We start from the raw sequence: 17,711 nt of genomic DNA on the forward strand, positions 1-17,711 counted from the left end.
CTAAAATGTCTTTGAGCATTGGCGCTGAAAAAGTGATATTTAAAAACACCCCGCAAGACACAGGATTTAAGTGTTGAGATTTTCCTCTGAGACTTCATTTTCTTTAAGATCTCATCCCATTGTTCACAAAATCAGTGGAATTCTTTCCATTGACTGCAATGGGCTGTAGATCATGCTTTGAGTGATCATTGTAATCATCTTTATCTGGATTTTGCCATCCTACAAACATTTAATCCCATGCATATTCTTACTTCCCCTCATTGTCCCACTGCTATCAATAGTAGCCATCCAGGTGATTGGGAATTTGGAAAATTAGGCCACTCACTTAGGTGCCTAAATAATAATTTGAGAATTGAACTTATTTTCAGAACTCTTGGTCTAACAGAAATTATATGACATGACACCATATTATCTAGCCTAAAGATATACATAAGTTTTGCTTTCTGACCAGCCTTCATTTATTGTAAGCCCTCCTTTTCATTTGAGATTAATATTTTGGTTGCATTAAAGAGTTTATAAGTGTTGAATAGAAAATGTTCCAAGAGGAAAGAGTAGCAGAACACACACACTCGTGTGAGAGGTGTAAAGGAAAGCGACAGGCAAGCCTGCCAACAGGAGTAGTGGGGTGAGGGGAGGAAGCAGCTGCCCCAGGGCCCAGAAGCAGTGTTGGTGGCCAGAGGCCTGGGCCCTTTAAATTGCGGCCGGAGTCCCACATGGTGAACTCCCAGGTGGCGCTGAGGGGTGCCTGGCAGAGGCTAGCCACAGCCCTCCTCATTCCACCCTGGGGGCTAGGAAGTCTGTCAGCCTCACTGGAGACAAGCTACCTTTGAACTCAGAAGCCACGACATTGTACAGAATAGGCTGTTCTTTAATTTTTTTAAATCAAAACTCTGAAGGGAACCAGGTTTGAATTCCTGGCACAGGGCCCCATCTAGTTCACTCTGAGCCCGGGCAGGAAGCATTCTGTTTTAGAACCCTCTTATTCCCTTATCTTTTCACTACCTGTATCTCGTGGTATGTCTACACAGCAGCATTATTTCAGAGTAACTGACATTATTTCGAAATAACATAATTGCACATCTACACAGCCAGCTGTAATTTCAAATTAATTTTGAGCTGGAGGACTTCTTACTCCAACTCCTGTAACCCTCAGAGTAAGGGAAGTTGAGGGAAGAGTGTTCTTCCTTCGACTTCCTGCTGTGTAGACCATGCCAAAAGCCGAATTAAGCAATTGACGTAGCTGAAGTTAAGTATCTTAATTTGACTTTTGCCCTGCAGTGTAGATGTGCCCTCAGAGCTCACAAGTCTGCTGTGCCTCATTGTTGGCTGTGCTGCTTGCCTGTCGGCAGTTTCTTATTTGTCTGTAGTCAATGACAAATGAGTGTATCTAGTCCACACTAAATATAGGGTAACAAGTTTCTATATTTAAACACAATAAATCATACAGAAATATTTTTTTCTTATAGTGACTTACGTCATGTTGATTGGGTGAAATCATATTTGAACATCTGGACTGAGCTTCAAGCTTACATCAAAGAGCATCATACCACAGGCCTCACCTGGAGTAAAACTGTGAGTGCACCTTCCTTTTCCACTGCCTGAATAGTGAAACAACTTTAACTGGTTGTGCTTTTACAAGATACTGGCATTACTGCAGCGAGGTCAAACACCGTCTCTGGGAGAAAATAAGATTAACAAAAAAAAGAGATTTCTGTATTAAAAATCTTGAAAGTATTTTAAGAAGAGGGAAATGACAAAGGCGACACAGCAAGAAGATTAAAACAAAAGCTGACAGTGCAAAGCAGTGAATATTGTAGTAAGATAGCTTTTTAGGATATGTCTATACTAGTGACCTTACAGCAGCATGGCTGTGCCACTGCACTATGAGTTCTCCTGTGTAGCTGCTCTATGCCAGTGGGAAAGAGCTCACCAGCTGGCATAATTAAGTCACCCCCAACGAATGCTTCCCACTGACATAGCACTTACGTCAGTGAAACTTATGTCAGTCAAGGGGGTGTTTTTTTCACACCTGACTAATAAAAATTTGGCTGACAAAAGTGCCAGTGTCTATATTTACTGCACGTCTATACTTACTGCAAAAGCGACGCTCCAGAGGTCAATCTTCTAGCATTGGATTTAGCAGGTCTAGTATAGATCCATAAATATAATGCTGGAGACTGCTCAAGCCGGCGTGCAGCACTCCGCCTTTTGTGAGGAGTGAGGGAAGCTGATGGGAGCATTTGCTCCCATAAGCCTCCATAGTTTGGAGGCCATCATGCCTCGGGTTAAGGTAAGCCAACTCCAGCTACGCATTTTGCAAAGCTGGAGTTGCGTACCTTAAGCCGACCTTCCAGGTCTAGTATAGACCTGGCCCTACTGGCCTCGTGTGAAAAATCTTAAGAGGGTTGGGTGCACTGATAAAATAAAATGGAGAGCTGAGTGCGTGGAAGTGGACATGATAATAAAATAGTCATCAGATATGAACTAGGGTCATTGCACACTGGCTGCAGGGCTTTTCTTTCTTTAATCTGCATTTATGGGTATTACCATCATTGCCCTCATCTTCCCTTTCACTTTGCCAGAGCATGAGCATCACGACTGATGGGATCCTGGGAGGTGAAGCCTCCCCCAAAATTGTACATCTTACAGACATCAGAGGAAAAAGAGTGGTGGCAAGCCTTTGAGCTTATTATAGCCCTAACTCTCGGCAGCCATGTAAATCAGTGCTGGAAAGTAGGGAAATTATATTCTCCAGGTTGGTGCACCATTGCCGGGGGGAGGGGATATTGAACAGAACAAAGATTAAGATGGGAGTGAAAAGGAAAGATTGAAAGGTGGAAGAATTACATGGAAAGGCAGAGAAGAGGGAGGTTTCATGATAGAGAAAAGAAATACAAGGGACACACACCACATTATTATAGTATAGATAATTTTATTTCTCTATGTTATGCAAATACAAATAATTATTGAGCTCCATGCTGTGTGTATAAATTGTGTGTATATTTATACAACATAAGTACATTTTCATTGTGTTTCATCTATTGTGTAACTATGTGGGAGGATCATCTGGCAATCTGTTGTGTACTCCTCTTTTAGATAGGGTTAAACTTTAAGAGTAAAGAATTTTCTCTGTTTGACATAGAATCTTGCATTTATGTTGACAGGGGATCAAAATCCTTGCATATAAGATTCTTGGGATTCTAAAGAATGTTCTCACATACATATAATATAGTTACAGGAATTGCTGATGTGAGTTGAAATCTCTTACACCCTAAAATTTCATTATCGTTTTTTTGGTTTTGGAGGGTTTTTTAAAAGCATACACATACAATATTGTTCCTCGTTTCTTTTGTGTAAGCAAATAAACATGTAGTTTTAACATTTGTAATTAAGTGGGATAGGACAAATCACCAGTATGTTACAGTTTCAAGCCAAAACAGTTTTCCAGTCCAAAGACAAGGAGGGATTAATAGTGTTTTATAAATGAGGTTAGCGTTAATTTCAACTATAAAGAGCAGGTTACACCCTAGTCAGTATATATGCCACATATGTGGGTGATAAATTGCATCTATCTCAAAACTTTGATGCCTGTGTTCTAATTTGTAAGCCACCTTTTTCTGGGACCTATTCTAATACTGAAGATCCATAATTGCCAAATCACTACTGCCTATTAGTAGGGTTCAGGATAAAGGCCCTGATGCAACTCATTGCAGTTTGGGAGTCTTTCCACTGACTTTAATGTGAGTTACTTTGGCCATGAGAAAGAAACATGCATTAACATGACAAGGAACACACTTGACATGTCTCTTAGACACATACATTCACTACTGTACATATGCTTTGCACTAAAATGGTTTGAAATGTATTTATAGTCAGTGAAAACAACTATGCCTAGCATATCACGTTACTTGTGCCCAGGGATAGCCTTTGCTCAGATTTCCACTGGACTTCAACTTTGCACTCTTCCCTGTGCCCCATGCAAGAATTTGAAGAAGCATAGCAAGTGAAAGTTCAAACAAAGGAGCAACTAGCATTTTCTGAAATGCGTGTACAAAGTAAAAATATTAAACCTTTTTGAGATGTCTGAGAAATTTGCTGTTTTTATGGGTTCCTTTTCTTAGCAAAGGTTTAAAATATTAAACTTCTTTTTTTCTCGGTGTTTAGTATAAAATTACACCTTTGCTGCATCCTATTCTATTTTAATCTAGTCAGTGGGTGTGAGAAGAATTACCCATTTTGAAATGATTATAAGACAGTGCTGAGGAACTCCATTACCCTGTTAACAGAATGAGTCTTAGAATAAGGACCAATTTTATATCTGCTAATATATAAAAGAAATACCTTTATTGTACACAATGGAACTTTACAGGTATGGAACTAATAAGACAAAGCTATCTCATTGACATTTTGCCAAATAGGATTCATTTTTAGCTTTGTAGGCACATACAATCTTCCCCGGAATAGTAGCTGCTGCAGGGTATATTTGACTGGTTTTAAGACAGCACCTCAGTCTCCCACCCAGAGTCTTTCTGTTTCCTTTGGTTTATTTGTAAGTCAGATTGAGACTCAGTATTTGTTCATATCAAATATAATTTCTCCACAGACAGTACTCAGTCCTTCACAGTTGGCTAAAGACAATTTACTGCATCTATAGTATTGTTAGTTTCACTCTGTTGAAGTATATCCTCATATCTAAAGTGGGATATCTGAAAGTGTAAGGTTCAGTGAAATATCTGATGATCTGAGACTCAAATGTCATATTCTAAAATGTATTTTCTTATTGATGTGATTATGTAATTCTTTTGGCATACCATCAAATGACCCTTATAAAGTCAGAAGTTTATAAATTAGCATTTGTATTCTCTATTTACATATTTTTCTGCTAGACACCTGCAACAAATTCATGAGTTATTAAACATGATTTTTTTCATACTTTTTAACGTCAGGATTAAACAGTCACCTATCAGTATTTTTGCATAATAATCAGTAAACCCTTGAGTATATACTCAGGCTTTCAAAAGTGATAAATGTATATGTTTTGGCCAGGCATAAAGTGACTGAATCATAAAGATACAGCCTTGAAAATGGAACATTTGACCAATTTAGCACATGTTGAACTCCCAGTGAAATCAGTGGAACTATTCACAAGGCCTGATCCTAAGAACCAGACCCACAGTGCAAGAAATCAGGCACATGCCCAGGTTTTTGCCGGATCAGCGTTTTAGATAAGTACTGTGGGACTATTCCAAACAAAATTGTTAATCCTGGCAAGGATTAGCACCCTGTTATGTCCATAAAAGGAAAACTGGTAGATTGACTAGGCATTGCGAAAGAGGAATGTTTATAGAAAGAAAAATGTTGGTACAGATTCACTATTGTATGTACAAGAAACTTTTGACCAACTTCAGTGCGTATTTATAAGAATATGTTTTATTAATAATTTGCCATTAGTGTATATCCCAACGTGCATACAGATGGCAGAACTGAGCTTCCTATATTTGCAGATTTTTTAACATATAATAAATAGAGTGAGTGCATTTCTGGGTGCTTCGCTCAGGAAAAAACTGTTCACACGATTGGCTCCTATTGGAAGAACCTGAGGGAGTAGATCAGGGTGGGCAATAATTTTTACAGGAGGGCCATTTCATGAATTTTGGTACATGGTCATGGGTTGGGTCCACGCATGGAAGGGGTGGGGCCGGGTGCAAAAGGGGTGGGGCTAGGGACTTGCCTCCACCAGAAGGCTCCTGGCTCCGCGGCTACCCCGTTGCCTGGCAACCACCTGAGGTTGCTACGGTTATTTAAAGGACTCATGCCCCTGCTGGGGTAGCACCACGACCCTGCACCGTGAGCCATTGAAATAAGATCCTGCTGCTTGAGCCACTGCCTTGAAGTTCGGTGGCACGGTCAGCAGGATATAGCTAGAAAGTGGCCATAGGCAGTCCAGAAGCCAGATCAAAGTGTTAGGTGGGCTAGATCCAGCCCCCCAGCCACACCTTGCCCAGCCCTGGAGTAGATCCTAGGACTACAGGGGCAAGAGGGGAAAGGGCGCTCCACGCTGCTGATGCTGCCACATTGCATTGAACGCTTAGGCTGGATTTCCACTGGAGGACATAGAAGATAGATATTGGAGGAAGTGCCTCCCAGCAGAGTGTCAGTAGCTGTTCTTCATAGTCCACTGATTGGCTCGTGCTGGTATATATTATCAGTGCTTCTTGGAAAATCGTTAGCTAATTATTACTTTTTTCCAAGCAGTTTGCAAATACCTTGGGAAAATGTACATAATCAAGAACATAGGATTACCAAATGAAATCAGATCATTAGGGCATTTAGAACTGTATATCTGTCTCTGGCATTGGCCTGTACTGGATGCTTTAAGAGGAAGATTCAAGATAGGTCTTAACAGAGTACAGTATAGAGGCTCTGGTATAGGGCACACAAGGGTAAATGCACACATACATAATCAACCCTCATAAAATAACCACAGGGACTCTACCAGCTTGTATTATTGTGTTTACAGTGATAAAAATCGATCTGTACAGACTTTGAAAGATTTTGACAATGTGCCCTGTTCTGTCATTCTTACTCACTTTGGTCTGGATTCTGCCACCCTGTTGAGTAACACCTTATTCCTCAAGCAGTCCTACTGAAATATGTCTAGCTATTTGAGGAGTAAGGTACTTCCCAATGTGCATACGGGTGGCAGAACTGAGCTGTCTGTATTTGCAGATTTTTTAACATATAATAAAAAGAGTTAGTACGTTTCTGGGCACTTCGCTCAGGGAAAACTATTCATAATACTGGCTCCCATTGGAAGAGCCAGAAGGAATAGGTCCTAGGACTACGGGTGGGGAGCTCTAGGCTGCTGAAGCTGCCACATTGCCTTGGACACTTTTAGGCTGTTTTCACTAGAGGACCTTGTGGCGATAGACACTGGAGGAAGTGCCTCCCAGCAGAGCATCAGTAGCTATCCACATAGCCCACCGATTGTCTCATGCTGGTATATAAACCAGGAAGCCATCATGGGGAACTGTCACAGCAGTGACAGAGACCTCTTGCTTGCTTCCGTTCCAGACATTGCCTTGCTGTGGACTTAGGCGCTGGCTTTTGACCCTGGTTTGTCCCCAACTCTGCTGTTTGTGTGCTGTCTGTAACCTGATCCCTGATTCCTTGGTATCCCAACCCAGATTGACTCTGGCTATGTACGTGACCTGCGCTAGGGCCTGGGATCTACATGACCCAGTCACCATCCTGCAGGCAAAAAACCTCACACCACAGACCCAAGTGATGCAGCTCTCCGCCAAAGCCTAGCTAGCACACTCACTGGGAGAAGCAGCTACATTAAGTGCCCTAAAGACAATTCATCACCTGAACCAACACCACTGTCCAAAGAGTTGGACAGGGATTGTTGGAAATTCCAGGGGTTCCTGAACCAAGGCAGGCTGCTCTTCTTGCCACACCCCCAACATACCCCACAGATCAGACAAAGATGGAGCTAGTAGTCATCCTGAGTGCTGGTGGAGCATTCAATTGGGCTTTCCTCCTGTGGAGCAGAACAGAGCCGTGATCATTGACTGGGACTGCTTCTTGCAAGCCTTTTCAATCATCTTTGATATCCCATGTTGCAGCTGCTTTGCAGAGGCTGCCTCTAAAAGTTTTTCCAAGAGAAAGGGACAGCCAGCTCTCACGTTGGTCATTTCCAGCAGCGTTCAGCGGATGCCCAATGGAACGATGCAGCCCCACTATATCAAATCCAGTGGCACTCAGTGAGTATGTAAAAGATGAACTAGCCTGCCCAACCCTCCTCCAGGCCTTTGTTGACCTTGCATCCACTCTCAGCTACATGAATAAGAGGAGGGAATGAGGAGTGGCCAGATGCCTCCATGTCTTCCCTTTACACCAAAGCCTGTAGGACCCAGTTCTGAACCCATATAGGTCACCAAGACCTGACATTAGAGGCAAAACAACACTGATGGCAGTTGACTTCTGTTTGTATTGTATGGTGCCAGGATAGACCCTTGCCTCCTCTCCAAGGGTATGTCTACACTACAAAGTTAATTCGAACTAACAGCCGTTAGTTCGAATTAACTTTCATAGGCGCTACACATACAAACCGCTTGTTCAAACTTAATTCGAACTAGCAGAGCACTTAATTCGAACTAGGTAAACCTCATTCTACGAGGACTAACGCCTAGTTTGAATTAAGTAGATCGAATTAAGGGCTGTGTAGCCACTTAATTTGAACTAGTGGGAGGCTAGCCCTTCCTAGCTTGCCCTCGTAGCCACTCTGGGCCAAACCAGGGAAACTCTTCTGCCCCCCTCCTGGCCCCGGAGCCCTTAAAGGGGCACGGTCTGGCTACGGTGCTTGTGCCAGGTGCAAGCCTGCCAGCACCTAGCCAGCAGACCCTGCACCTGGCACGGCACAAGCCAGCCACCCGCTGCCACCCAGCCCTCCGCCTCTTCCTGGGACCAGGCAGATGGCTCCCAGGAGCCTGCCTGGGGCCGCCAGAGGTGGGCGCCCGCCTGGTCTAGTGCGGAGATCGTGGACCTCATCCAGGTTTGGGGGGAGGCCACCAACGTCCACGATCTCCGCACTAGGCACAGGAATGCGACCGTCTAGGGCAGGATAGCTGCCAGCCTGGCCACCAAAGGCCACATGCAAACCCAGGAGCAGGTTTTCATGAAAATGAAGGTGGTCCAGTGAGACCCCCGACCCTGAGCTTAGAGCATAAGAACATAAGAACGGCCATACTGGGTCAGACCAAAGGTCCATCTAGCCCAGTAGCCTGTCTGCCGACAGTGGCCAACACCAGCTACCCCGGAGGGGATGGACCGAAGACAATGACCAAGCCATTTGTCTTGTGCCATCCATCTCCAGCCTTCCACAAACAGAGGCCAGGGACACCATTCCTACCCCCTGGCTAATAGCACTCCATGGACCTAACCTCCATGACTTTATCTAACTTCTCTTTGAACTCTGTTCTAGTTCTAGCCTTCACAGCCTCCTGTGGCAAGGAGTTCCACGGGTTGACTATTTGCTTTGTGAAGAACTTTTTTTTATTAGTTTGAAGCCTGCTACCCATTAATTTCATTTGGTGTCCTTATAATTACGGGAACTAATGAAGAACTTTTCTTTATGCACCCTCTCCATACCACTCATGATTTTATAGCCCTCTATCATATCCCGCCTCAGTCTCCTCTTTTCTATGCTGAAAAGTCCCAGTTTCTTTAGCTTCTCTTCATATGGGACCTGTTCCAAACCCCTAATCATTTTAGTTGCCCTTTTCTGAACCTTTTCCAAGGCCAAAACATCTTTTTTGAGGTGAGGAGACCACATCTGTACACAGTACTGAAGATATGGCGTACCATAGTTTTATACTTCCCCTCCTCCTTCTTCCTGGCTTCCCCCTTCCAGCTCCCTCCTCCCAGGTTTCCCCCTCCCCTCTCCCACCTTCTTTTCCCAGTCTCCCCAGAGGTTAATCCCCCCCACCCCACCGCCAGTTTTGTTAAATAAAGAGAGTTTCTATTTTTGAACACACATGTCCTTTATTATTTAAATCAGGAAGGGGGGCTAAGGAGGGGTAAGTGGAAGGAGGTGAGGGAGGAATGGGGCACAAGCCCCCAGTGGGGAGGACTGGGGTGGCTCTGCGGGCTCCTCGGGGTGGAAACTCTCCTGCAGGGCCTCCTGGATCCTGACAGCCCCCCCGATTGACACCCCCCGGATGGCAGCCTGCAGCAAGTGCAGCCGGGCTGATGGCCGAGTACTGTGATGTGCTGAGTGCGGGCACTCAGGGCACTCCAAGTCAGGACTGCTTTGCTGTCCCTCATCAAGGTAGACAAGCAAGCAGGGAACCCTGAGAACTGTCTGTCCGGGGTGGGGGTCGGGTCCCTTTAAGCACAGTCCTCGGCTAGCCTGAGGCAGCAGCTCCACATTCTAAGTCCTAACCTGATGCCCTGCCGGCACTGCTTCCGGCCAGCCTTAACTTCGTTTCGGGGTCCACTCAATGTGGACATGCTAGTTCGAATTAGCAAAACGCTAATTCGAGTTAGTTTTTAGGTCTAGATGCACTAGTTCGAATTAAGTTAGTTCGAATTAGTGCTGTAGTGTAGACATACCCCAACTCAGAAGTGCTCAGGCAATGAACCGTTTCACCACCAGTAGGGAAGTACAGCTTGGGCACCTCCACACCTCAAGCTCTGGAATCACTCCCGACATGCAAGTAAAGGCCAATTCAGAACTGGGCTGGAGGGGACTAGAACCTGACCATGAGAATTCTGGTGTCCTAACAGTTCGACATTGTCATTGGAAGCTTAGGCCAGGTTTCTGCTGGAGGACCCTGTGAAGTGAGGCACTGCAGGAAGTACTGCCCAACAGGGCCTAAGTGGCAGCCCCTCACAGCCCACTGTCTGGCTCATGCTAGTATATAAACCAGAAACTTGTCATCGGGAGTTGTCTGAGCAATGACAAACTGCCTTCTTGCTCCCACTCCACACCTTGCCTTGCCGTGAACCCTAGATAGACTCTGGCTTCTGACTCTGATTTTCCCAACTCTGCTATTTACCTGCTGTCTGTAACCTGATGCCTGACTTTGACTCCCTGGTATCCTTACCCAGTTCAACCCTGGCTCATCTCGTGATAGCAACTTGGTAACTGACCAGTGCAAACCATCTGGCCACTATTCAGCTCTTTATTCTTTTACTGGACCTAGGGTGCTGCGCCCCCTGCTCACTATGCTTGCCAACCCCACTGCACTCGTCACAGGGCGTAGGCAACCCTGGCTCTCCCTCTGGCCACTGGGGAGTGCCAGGCTGTGGCTGCTGCGCCAGCCCGGGCCCCTTCTCCCTCCTCCATCTCCCTTTCCCCACTCCGCCAGCCTGGGCCCCTTCTCCCTCCTCCATCTCTCTTTCCCCACTCCGCCCGCCCGGGCCCCTTCTCCCTCCTCCATCTCTCTTTCCCCACTCCGCCAGCCTGGGCCCCTTCTCTCTCCTCCCCCCCTCCACCAGTATGGGCCCCTCCTCCCTCCATCAGCCCTGTACTTTCTTTCCCTCCCCTCTTCCCACCACCACGCTGGTCCCGCCACTGGATCAATGGAGTAGCTGTTTTTAAAACACTGGCAGCCAGCTGTGGAGGTTCAGGGGGCCAAAGTATACCCCAGTCCCAGCCCCAATATGGGCCTCACTGCTGCCCACCCACTCGCCACATGGTTCTGTCCCCTCCCTGCCCATTCCCCACAAGCCCAGCAGCAGCTTATCTTCAAGGTTCAAGGAAGGAGAGCGCTGCTGTTGAGGAGTCAAAGAGCCAAATTTAGATCTCTCTCAAGTCATAAGTTACTGAACCCATTATAGGGTTAGCAGCAGGGAGGAGAGAGAGAGGAAGCTGGTTGGCTGAGCTGGGAGGGACTGCAGGATGCAGAGTGATGTGATGACGTCACTCTGTCATGCAGGAAAAACTTTTTTTATAGGTATAATAAGATAAAATATAGAATTATATTTTCATCCTGCTATACAAACATAAATTTCAGGGACATTAACCGGATTGTATTTGTGGAACTAATCCAAAATAATTCAATCTGCAATCATTTCCCTAAAACAAAGTTTTTGGAGTTAATTGCATTGATTGGAATGTCTGAAATTTCAGAAATCACCTGAAAAGTGGAGTTCATAGAATCATAATCATAGAACACTAGAACTAGAAGGGACCTCGAGAGGTCATTGAGTCCAGTCCCCTGCCCTCAAGGCAGGATCCAGTACTGTCTAGACCATCCCTGATAGATGTCTATCCAACCTGTCTTAAATATCTCCAGAGATGGAGATTCCACAACCTCCCCAGGCAATGTATTCCGATGCTTAACCACCCTCATAGATAGGAGTTTTTCCTAATGTCCAACCTAAACCTCCTTTGCTGCAGTTTAAGCCCATCACTTCTTGTCCTATCCTCAGAGGCCAAGGAGAACAATTTTTCTCCCTCTTCCTTGTGACGCCCTTTTAGATACCTGAAAACTGCTATCATGTCCCCTCTCAGTCTACTTCTTTCCAAACTAAACAAGCCCAATTCTTTCAGTCTTCCTTCATAGGTCATATTCTCTATACCTTTAATCATTCTTGTTGCTCTTCTCTGTACTTTCTCCAATTTCTCCACATTTTTTTCGAAATGTGGTGCCCAGAACTCGACATAGTACTCAAATTGAAGCCTAATCAGTGCAGAGTAGAGTGGAAGAATGACTTCTCGGGTCTTGCTCACAACACACCTATTAATACATCCCAAAATCATGTTTGTTTTTTTGCAACCACATTACACTGTTGGCTTATATTTAACTTGTGGTCCACTAAGATCCCTATATCCCTTTCTGCAGTACTCCTTCTTAGACAGTGGCTTCCCATTCTGTATGTGTGAAACTGATTGTTCCTTCCTAAGTGGAACACTTTGCATTTGTCCTTATTAAACTTCATCCTCTTTACCTTCTCCAGTTTGTCCAGATCATTTTGAATTATGACCCTATCCTCCAAAGCAGTTGCAACCCCTCCCAGTTTGGTATTATCTCCAAACGTAATAAGTGTACGCTCTATTCCAATATCTAAATTGTTGATGAAGATATTGAACAGAATGGGTTCCAAAACAGACCCCTGCAGAACCCCACTTGTTATGCCTTTCCAGCAGGATTATGAACCGTTAATAATTACTCTCTGAGAACAATTATCCAGCCATTTATGCACCTACCTTACAGTAGCCCCATCTAAGTTATATTTATTTATAAGACGATCATGTGAGACCGTATCAAATGCCTTACTAAAGTCTAGGTATACCACATCTACCGTTTCTCCCTTATCCACCAGACTTGTTATCCTATCAAAGAAAGCTATGAGATTAGTTTGACATGATATCTGTTTCTAACCTTGGTTCAGATACACATTTCCTATGTGACCTTAGGTAAGTCATTAAGTGGTATGTCTCAATTTACCCATCTGTATAGCGGGGATAATTATATTTAGTTACCTAACAGAGATCTGTATCCTTTATAATGTCTCTGCTTATCTGAGGAAATAGATTTTGCCCATGAAAGCTCATCTATCTATCTATCTATCTATCTATCTATCTATCTATCTATCTATCGTTAATCTCCTCTAAGGTCATGTGCACATTAGGAAATTATCTTGAAATAACTTAAATAACTATTTCAAAATAGCATGTCCACACTATAGGCAAGCCTCAAAATTAATCCAAGACAGGCTCCCTTAAAGTGGACGTGCTACCTTGACCAGGAAGCACTGGGGAGTAATTACTTTGAATGACTCTGGGGAGTAGTTATTTCAAAATAGCAACAGTGGAGCATCCACACTACCACTATTTCAACACAACTATTTCGAAATAAGCAGTATTCCTCATGGACAGCAGGAATTATTATTTTGAAATAACCAGCCCCTTAGTTCAAAATAACAGGTTTGGTAGTCTGGATGCTTCACTTGTTATTTCTAAATAAGAAGAGTTATTAGAAAATAACTCTCTAGTGTAGACCAGGGCTAAGATGCTACAGGGCTACTCATTGTTTTTAAAGTTACAGACTAACACAGCTACCCCTCTGAGACATTTAAAATGGCTTGGACATTCTCAGATATCAGAAGATACTGTAGAAGTGCAAAGCTATTAATTACTACAAGGAGCTGTTGGAAATGATCAATATAATATTTCCCCCGCACAACAACTGTTCTGTTTTGTGACAGTTGCAACGATGTTTCCTTGTTACCACTTTTTTTAACTCTGTAGATGAAATCTACAGCTGTAGCAATACTGTTCCCTCTTTCAGTTGTCACTGGTGAAATGCAAGACACTACTGAATTATCGTTTTCTCTTTCACCTCCCTTCCACCTTTTTTTCTTTTTTGAGAAAAGGACTGAACAGCTGTAGTACAAGCTATCAGGGATGTCTCATAAAAGTTTGAGTTTGCTGGAAGGGTTGAGTGTGTTGGGAGTGTGCTTCTTCTACTCATGTATTTGTACTATATGGTCTGAAAAAAATTGACAGTATGGATAATTTGCTGTAGCTAACTGTATCTCAAATCTGGCTAACAAACACTGTGTGAGGATTATTGTCCTAAACATTCATTTTAGGTTACTTGTGTAAAGTTGGGATAATTTATTTTTGTAGACAATGGCAATTTAGGACAAAATTAGCCAGTTTTCAATTTGATGAAATAGTCACAAAATAGTGGTGAATTTAGTGAAAACATTCCATTAACATAATCTCAAGGAAACCCTACGTATTTTCCCATTTATAACATAATCTCAAGGAAACCCTACGTATTTTCCCATTTATAAATCAACCATAGATAGAAACATAGATAAATCAAATCTTATTTCTGAAACTGGTGATAACATTGGAGATAAGAGAAAATCTACAATGTTTCCACCAGTTTCAAAACTGAGATTTATTTACAGTGGCCCAATATTACTCCCATCGACGCTAATGAGAATTTGATCTGTGTCTGCAAGTCTGGTCTCCTAACACATATTTTTCGAATATATTCATTGTGCGATACATATTTTAAAATGCTCTTTAAAAAACTCTGAAATATTGATTAAAACTCCCTTAAAAATCTTCAGAACCAGAGATAGATCAAACAGTAGTACCGTATTTTCCAGCGTATAGGGCGACTGGGCGTATAAGACGACCCCCTATTTTTTTAATTAAAAGATAGGGTTTCATCTTATACCCCAGCGCCCCTCCGCCTCCTTTGCTCCCGATGTCCCTGGTCTGCTGGAGATGGTCCCCAGCAGACCAGAGGCACCGGGAGCAAAGCCGCAGCAGCTTTGAAAGCCTCGGGGGAAGCCGGCGGCGGGGCATCCCAGGCGTGCCTGGGCTGCCCCCCCGCCGGAGCCCCTCCGCAGCTTTGAAAGCCTCGGGGGAAGCCGGCGGGGGGGCAGCCCAGGCGCGCCTGGGATGCCCCACCGCCGGCTTCCCCCGAGGCTTTCAAAGCCACGGAGGGGCTCCGGTGGCAGGGCATCCCAGGCGCGCCTGGGATGTATACCCGGCGTACAAGACGACCCCCGATTTTTGGGGGATGTTTTTTAACATCAGAGGTCGTCTTGTACGCCGGAATATACGGTAAGTACTGCAAGACATAAATTAGCATGCCAGTTTGCCCTTATATAAATCTCAATACAGTAACTTGGCACTTCATTCCCAGCTATGTAAGCTTCATCTAAAGTAGACATTCTCTCAAGGAATCTTTATCATTTCCTTTAATACCTCAACATTTTCTCATAAAACTTTATCTTGTCCCTTCTAGTTGCATGTTCAGATTAGGAGACTGCAAAGGCTGATTTTTGCAACCTTACGCTATCTTTATAGAATATTTTCCACATTATGTTTATCAAGAAGCCACATTTAGAGGGAATTATGAGTCTTGTGTTCTTATGTGGAGTAAATTTCATACTTCTTTTCTGATTCCACTCACCTCACACCACCCCACAACAAGAGACAATGGGAAGGTATAAACACACTCCTGATAAAACTCTGTTTTCAGCAAGAACATTAGAAAATAAATGACACATCCATCACGGCCAGAGACACCCATCTTTCTTAAAACAAGGGGGTTAATGTGACCAGGCTAATTTCCACCCCAAGTTATAGGACTGCAACTCCACTGACTTCACTTATAATTGTACAATCCAACTAAGGGCAGAGTATGGACATATTGTTTTAATTCTCTAGGTCTTGATAAGGGAACATGGCTTACCCCCTCTTTTTTCCTGTCCCCCACAACAAAATCTTTTCTGGGACACCTTTCTGCCCTATGTTGCATTTCCCTCTCCTTCATGTTGCTGACCAGCTTCTATCACTTTAATCTTAGCCACTTGCATTTTGCAGAACAAGCTGTGCTCCGAGACTGTTGCTGGTACCGTGCCAAACTGGACATTGCCTGGCAGATGTTCCTGAAGAAAGTGTCAGCTGTCCCCTTTTCCCTGAAAGACAGAGCCTCACCATTGAGACACTGACATTATAGGAACTGCCAAGCAGGTCACTCAGGCTTAGTCTACATTCAGGCTTAGAGCCCCAAGAAACACTGGGGAGTAATTCCTCTGAATGACTTGTTATTTCAAAATAAAGGAATTTTGTAGTCTAAGTCGAGGTAGCTTGGCCACACTAAAGGAGCCTGCCTCAGACTAGTTTTGAGGCTTTCCTGTAACATGGACACGCTATTTCAAAATAGTTATTTCGGGAGGTATTATTTCACAATAATTTCCTAGACATGCCCGAGACGTGAACATGGCAGAGCACAACTTGCTGCTGAAATCAGTTTGCCCCCTGGTGTCGATAGGGTGAGTTATATCCAATATGTTTACTGAAAAAGCGTCCTCATTCCCTCCTTCCAGCCGGGGTTAGCAACTTTGCCTCCATTTGGTTTTGAATAGTAATTTGGATTATCCACTCCAATGGCTGAATGTTATTCAGCCCTGGATAAGGAGAACCCTGAGGAGTCTTGTTTGACACCAGCCATGATGTGCAGCTTGAACTATAGCGTAAACACAGCCATAATTTCCAGAAGCGGGGGGATGGTTGGGCTGGAACGATAGGACTGAAAATACACAGAGAAAAAGGAGAGAAAATGTCTACTAATGCATTTAATATGTTACAAAAAGTATTTCCACATTTTTTACTTTAAAAAATGAAGTATAAATAGACCCATTAATCAAATTACTTAATGATCATACATCATCATTCAGCTCCAGGGTGATTTAGAGAATCCAGACTTTGTAAAGCGTCTCCGATTGCATGACTGACTGACTGCCGTTGCTTGGTGGCAACATAGGCTGTACATTAAATCCCAAACAGGTGATAAATGGTGCAAATGAATAAAAGCAGCTTCAGAGCTGGAGAGCCAGACAGATAAATAATCCTGCCAAGAACCAGAAAAAGAGGTTGTTGGGTGGGTTTTTTTGGTTCACAAAAGTCCCTGCACATCAGCTGTTTCATCTTATAACTTCCATATCATTGGGCAGCATGAATGCTTGCAGACAGGTGGTATAACATGTTGTAGTTAATAGGGCCATAACGTTAAGCCACTTTTACAAGAGAAACACCTTAACAAAAGAGCTATGTCTCTGTGCTATAGTCCACCTGTTCCCAGAGGCTGTTACATGATATTTTGAGCTCTGCAATCCTCATCTTTGTTCCTGCATGTGTGTGATAAGGACAACGCAAAGCAGTAATCATTTGAGGCATGTAAGTAGGATTTTAAAAAGGGGGGGGTATCCTTTTATGAGAAGAAAGTGAACCTCTCCATTGGGAGGCCTATTCATCTGTAGCCTTGAAAAGGAAAGTTTTCAATTAATTTCAGGGAGTTATGCCCTCCCCCCAACCACTTTTCTCATCCTCCATTACATTCCTCTATCATGACACAGAAATAAAATGCATATTTCTAATTTATTTCAGCTATATATAAGCTACTTATATGTGTTATTTAGGCATTAATAATCATGCCCAATGTCTTTCCTCAGTAAAAGCAATCATCAGACTGCAAAATGAGATGTTCCCATTTAACTATTCCACAGCAACCTCATACTACCCAGGAACCCTCCCCTCCCATCAGCCTTGTTATTACACACAAAATCCTGCAATAGATAACCAAAAGCTTGGAACAAAGAGCTTAGTGTCCATATCTTTCTGAATGTTTGTACAGCACCTAGCACAATAAGGCCTCCCCTCTCACAGG

At 43.7% G+C, this 17,711-nt stretch overlaps 1 protein-coding gene across 1 annotated transcript in view; it reads left to right on the top strand.

Annotated features, from left to right (window-relative positions):
• CAP2 (cyclase associated actin cytoskeleton regulatory protein 2) overlaps positions 1-17,711 on the top strand; it is a 119,781-nt gene that overhangs the window by 76,782 nt on the left and 25,288 nt on the right. Inside the window, exon 7 of the mRNA XM_075921220.2 lies at positions 1,467-1,572. Within this exon, the coding sequence (XP_075777335.1) occupies positions 1,467-1,572 (106 nt within the window). The remainder of the gene's footprint in view (positions 1-1,466; positions 1,573-17,711) is intronic.

This window comes from Pelodiscus sinensis, chromosome 2 (genome assembly GCF_052426305.1).
Source record: "Pelodiscus sinensis isolate ZL-2025 chromosome 2, ASM5242630v1, whole genome shotgun sequence".
NCBI classification, from domain to species: domain Eukaryota; kingdom Metazoa; phylum Chordata; order Testudines; family Trionychidae; genus Pelodiscus; species Pelodiscus sinensis.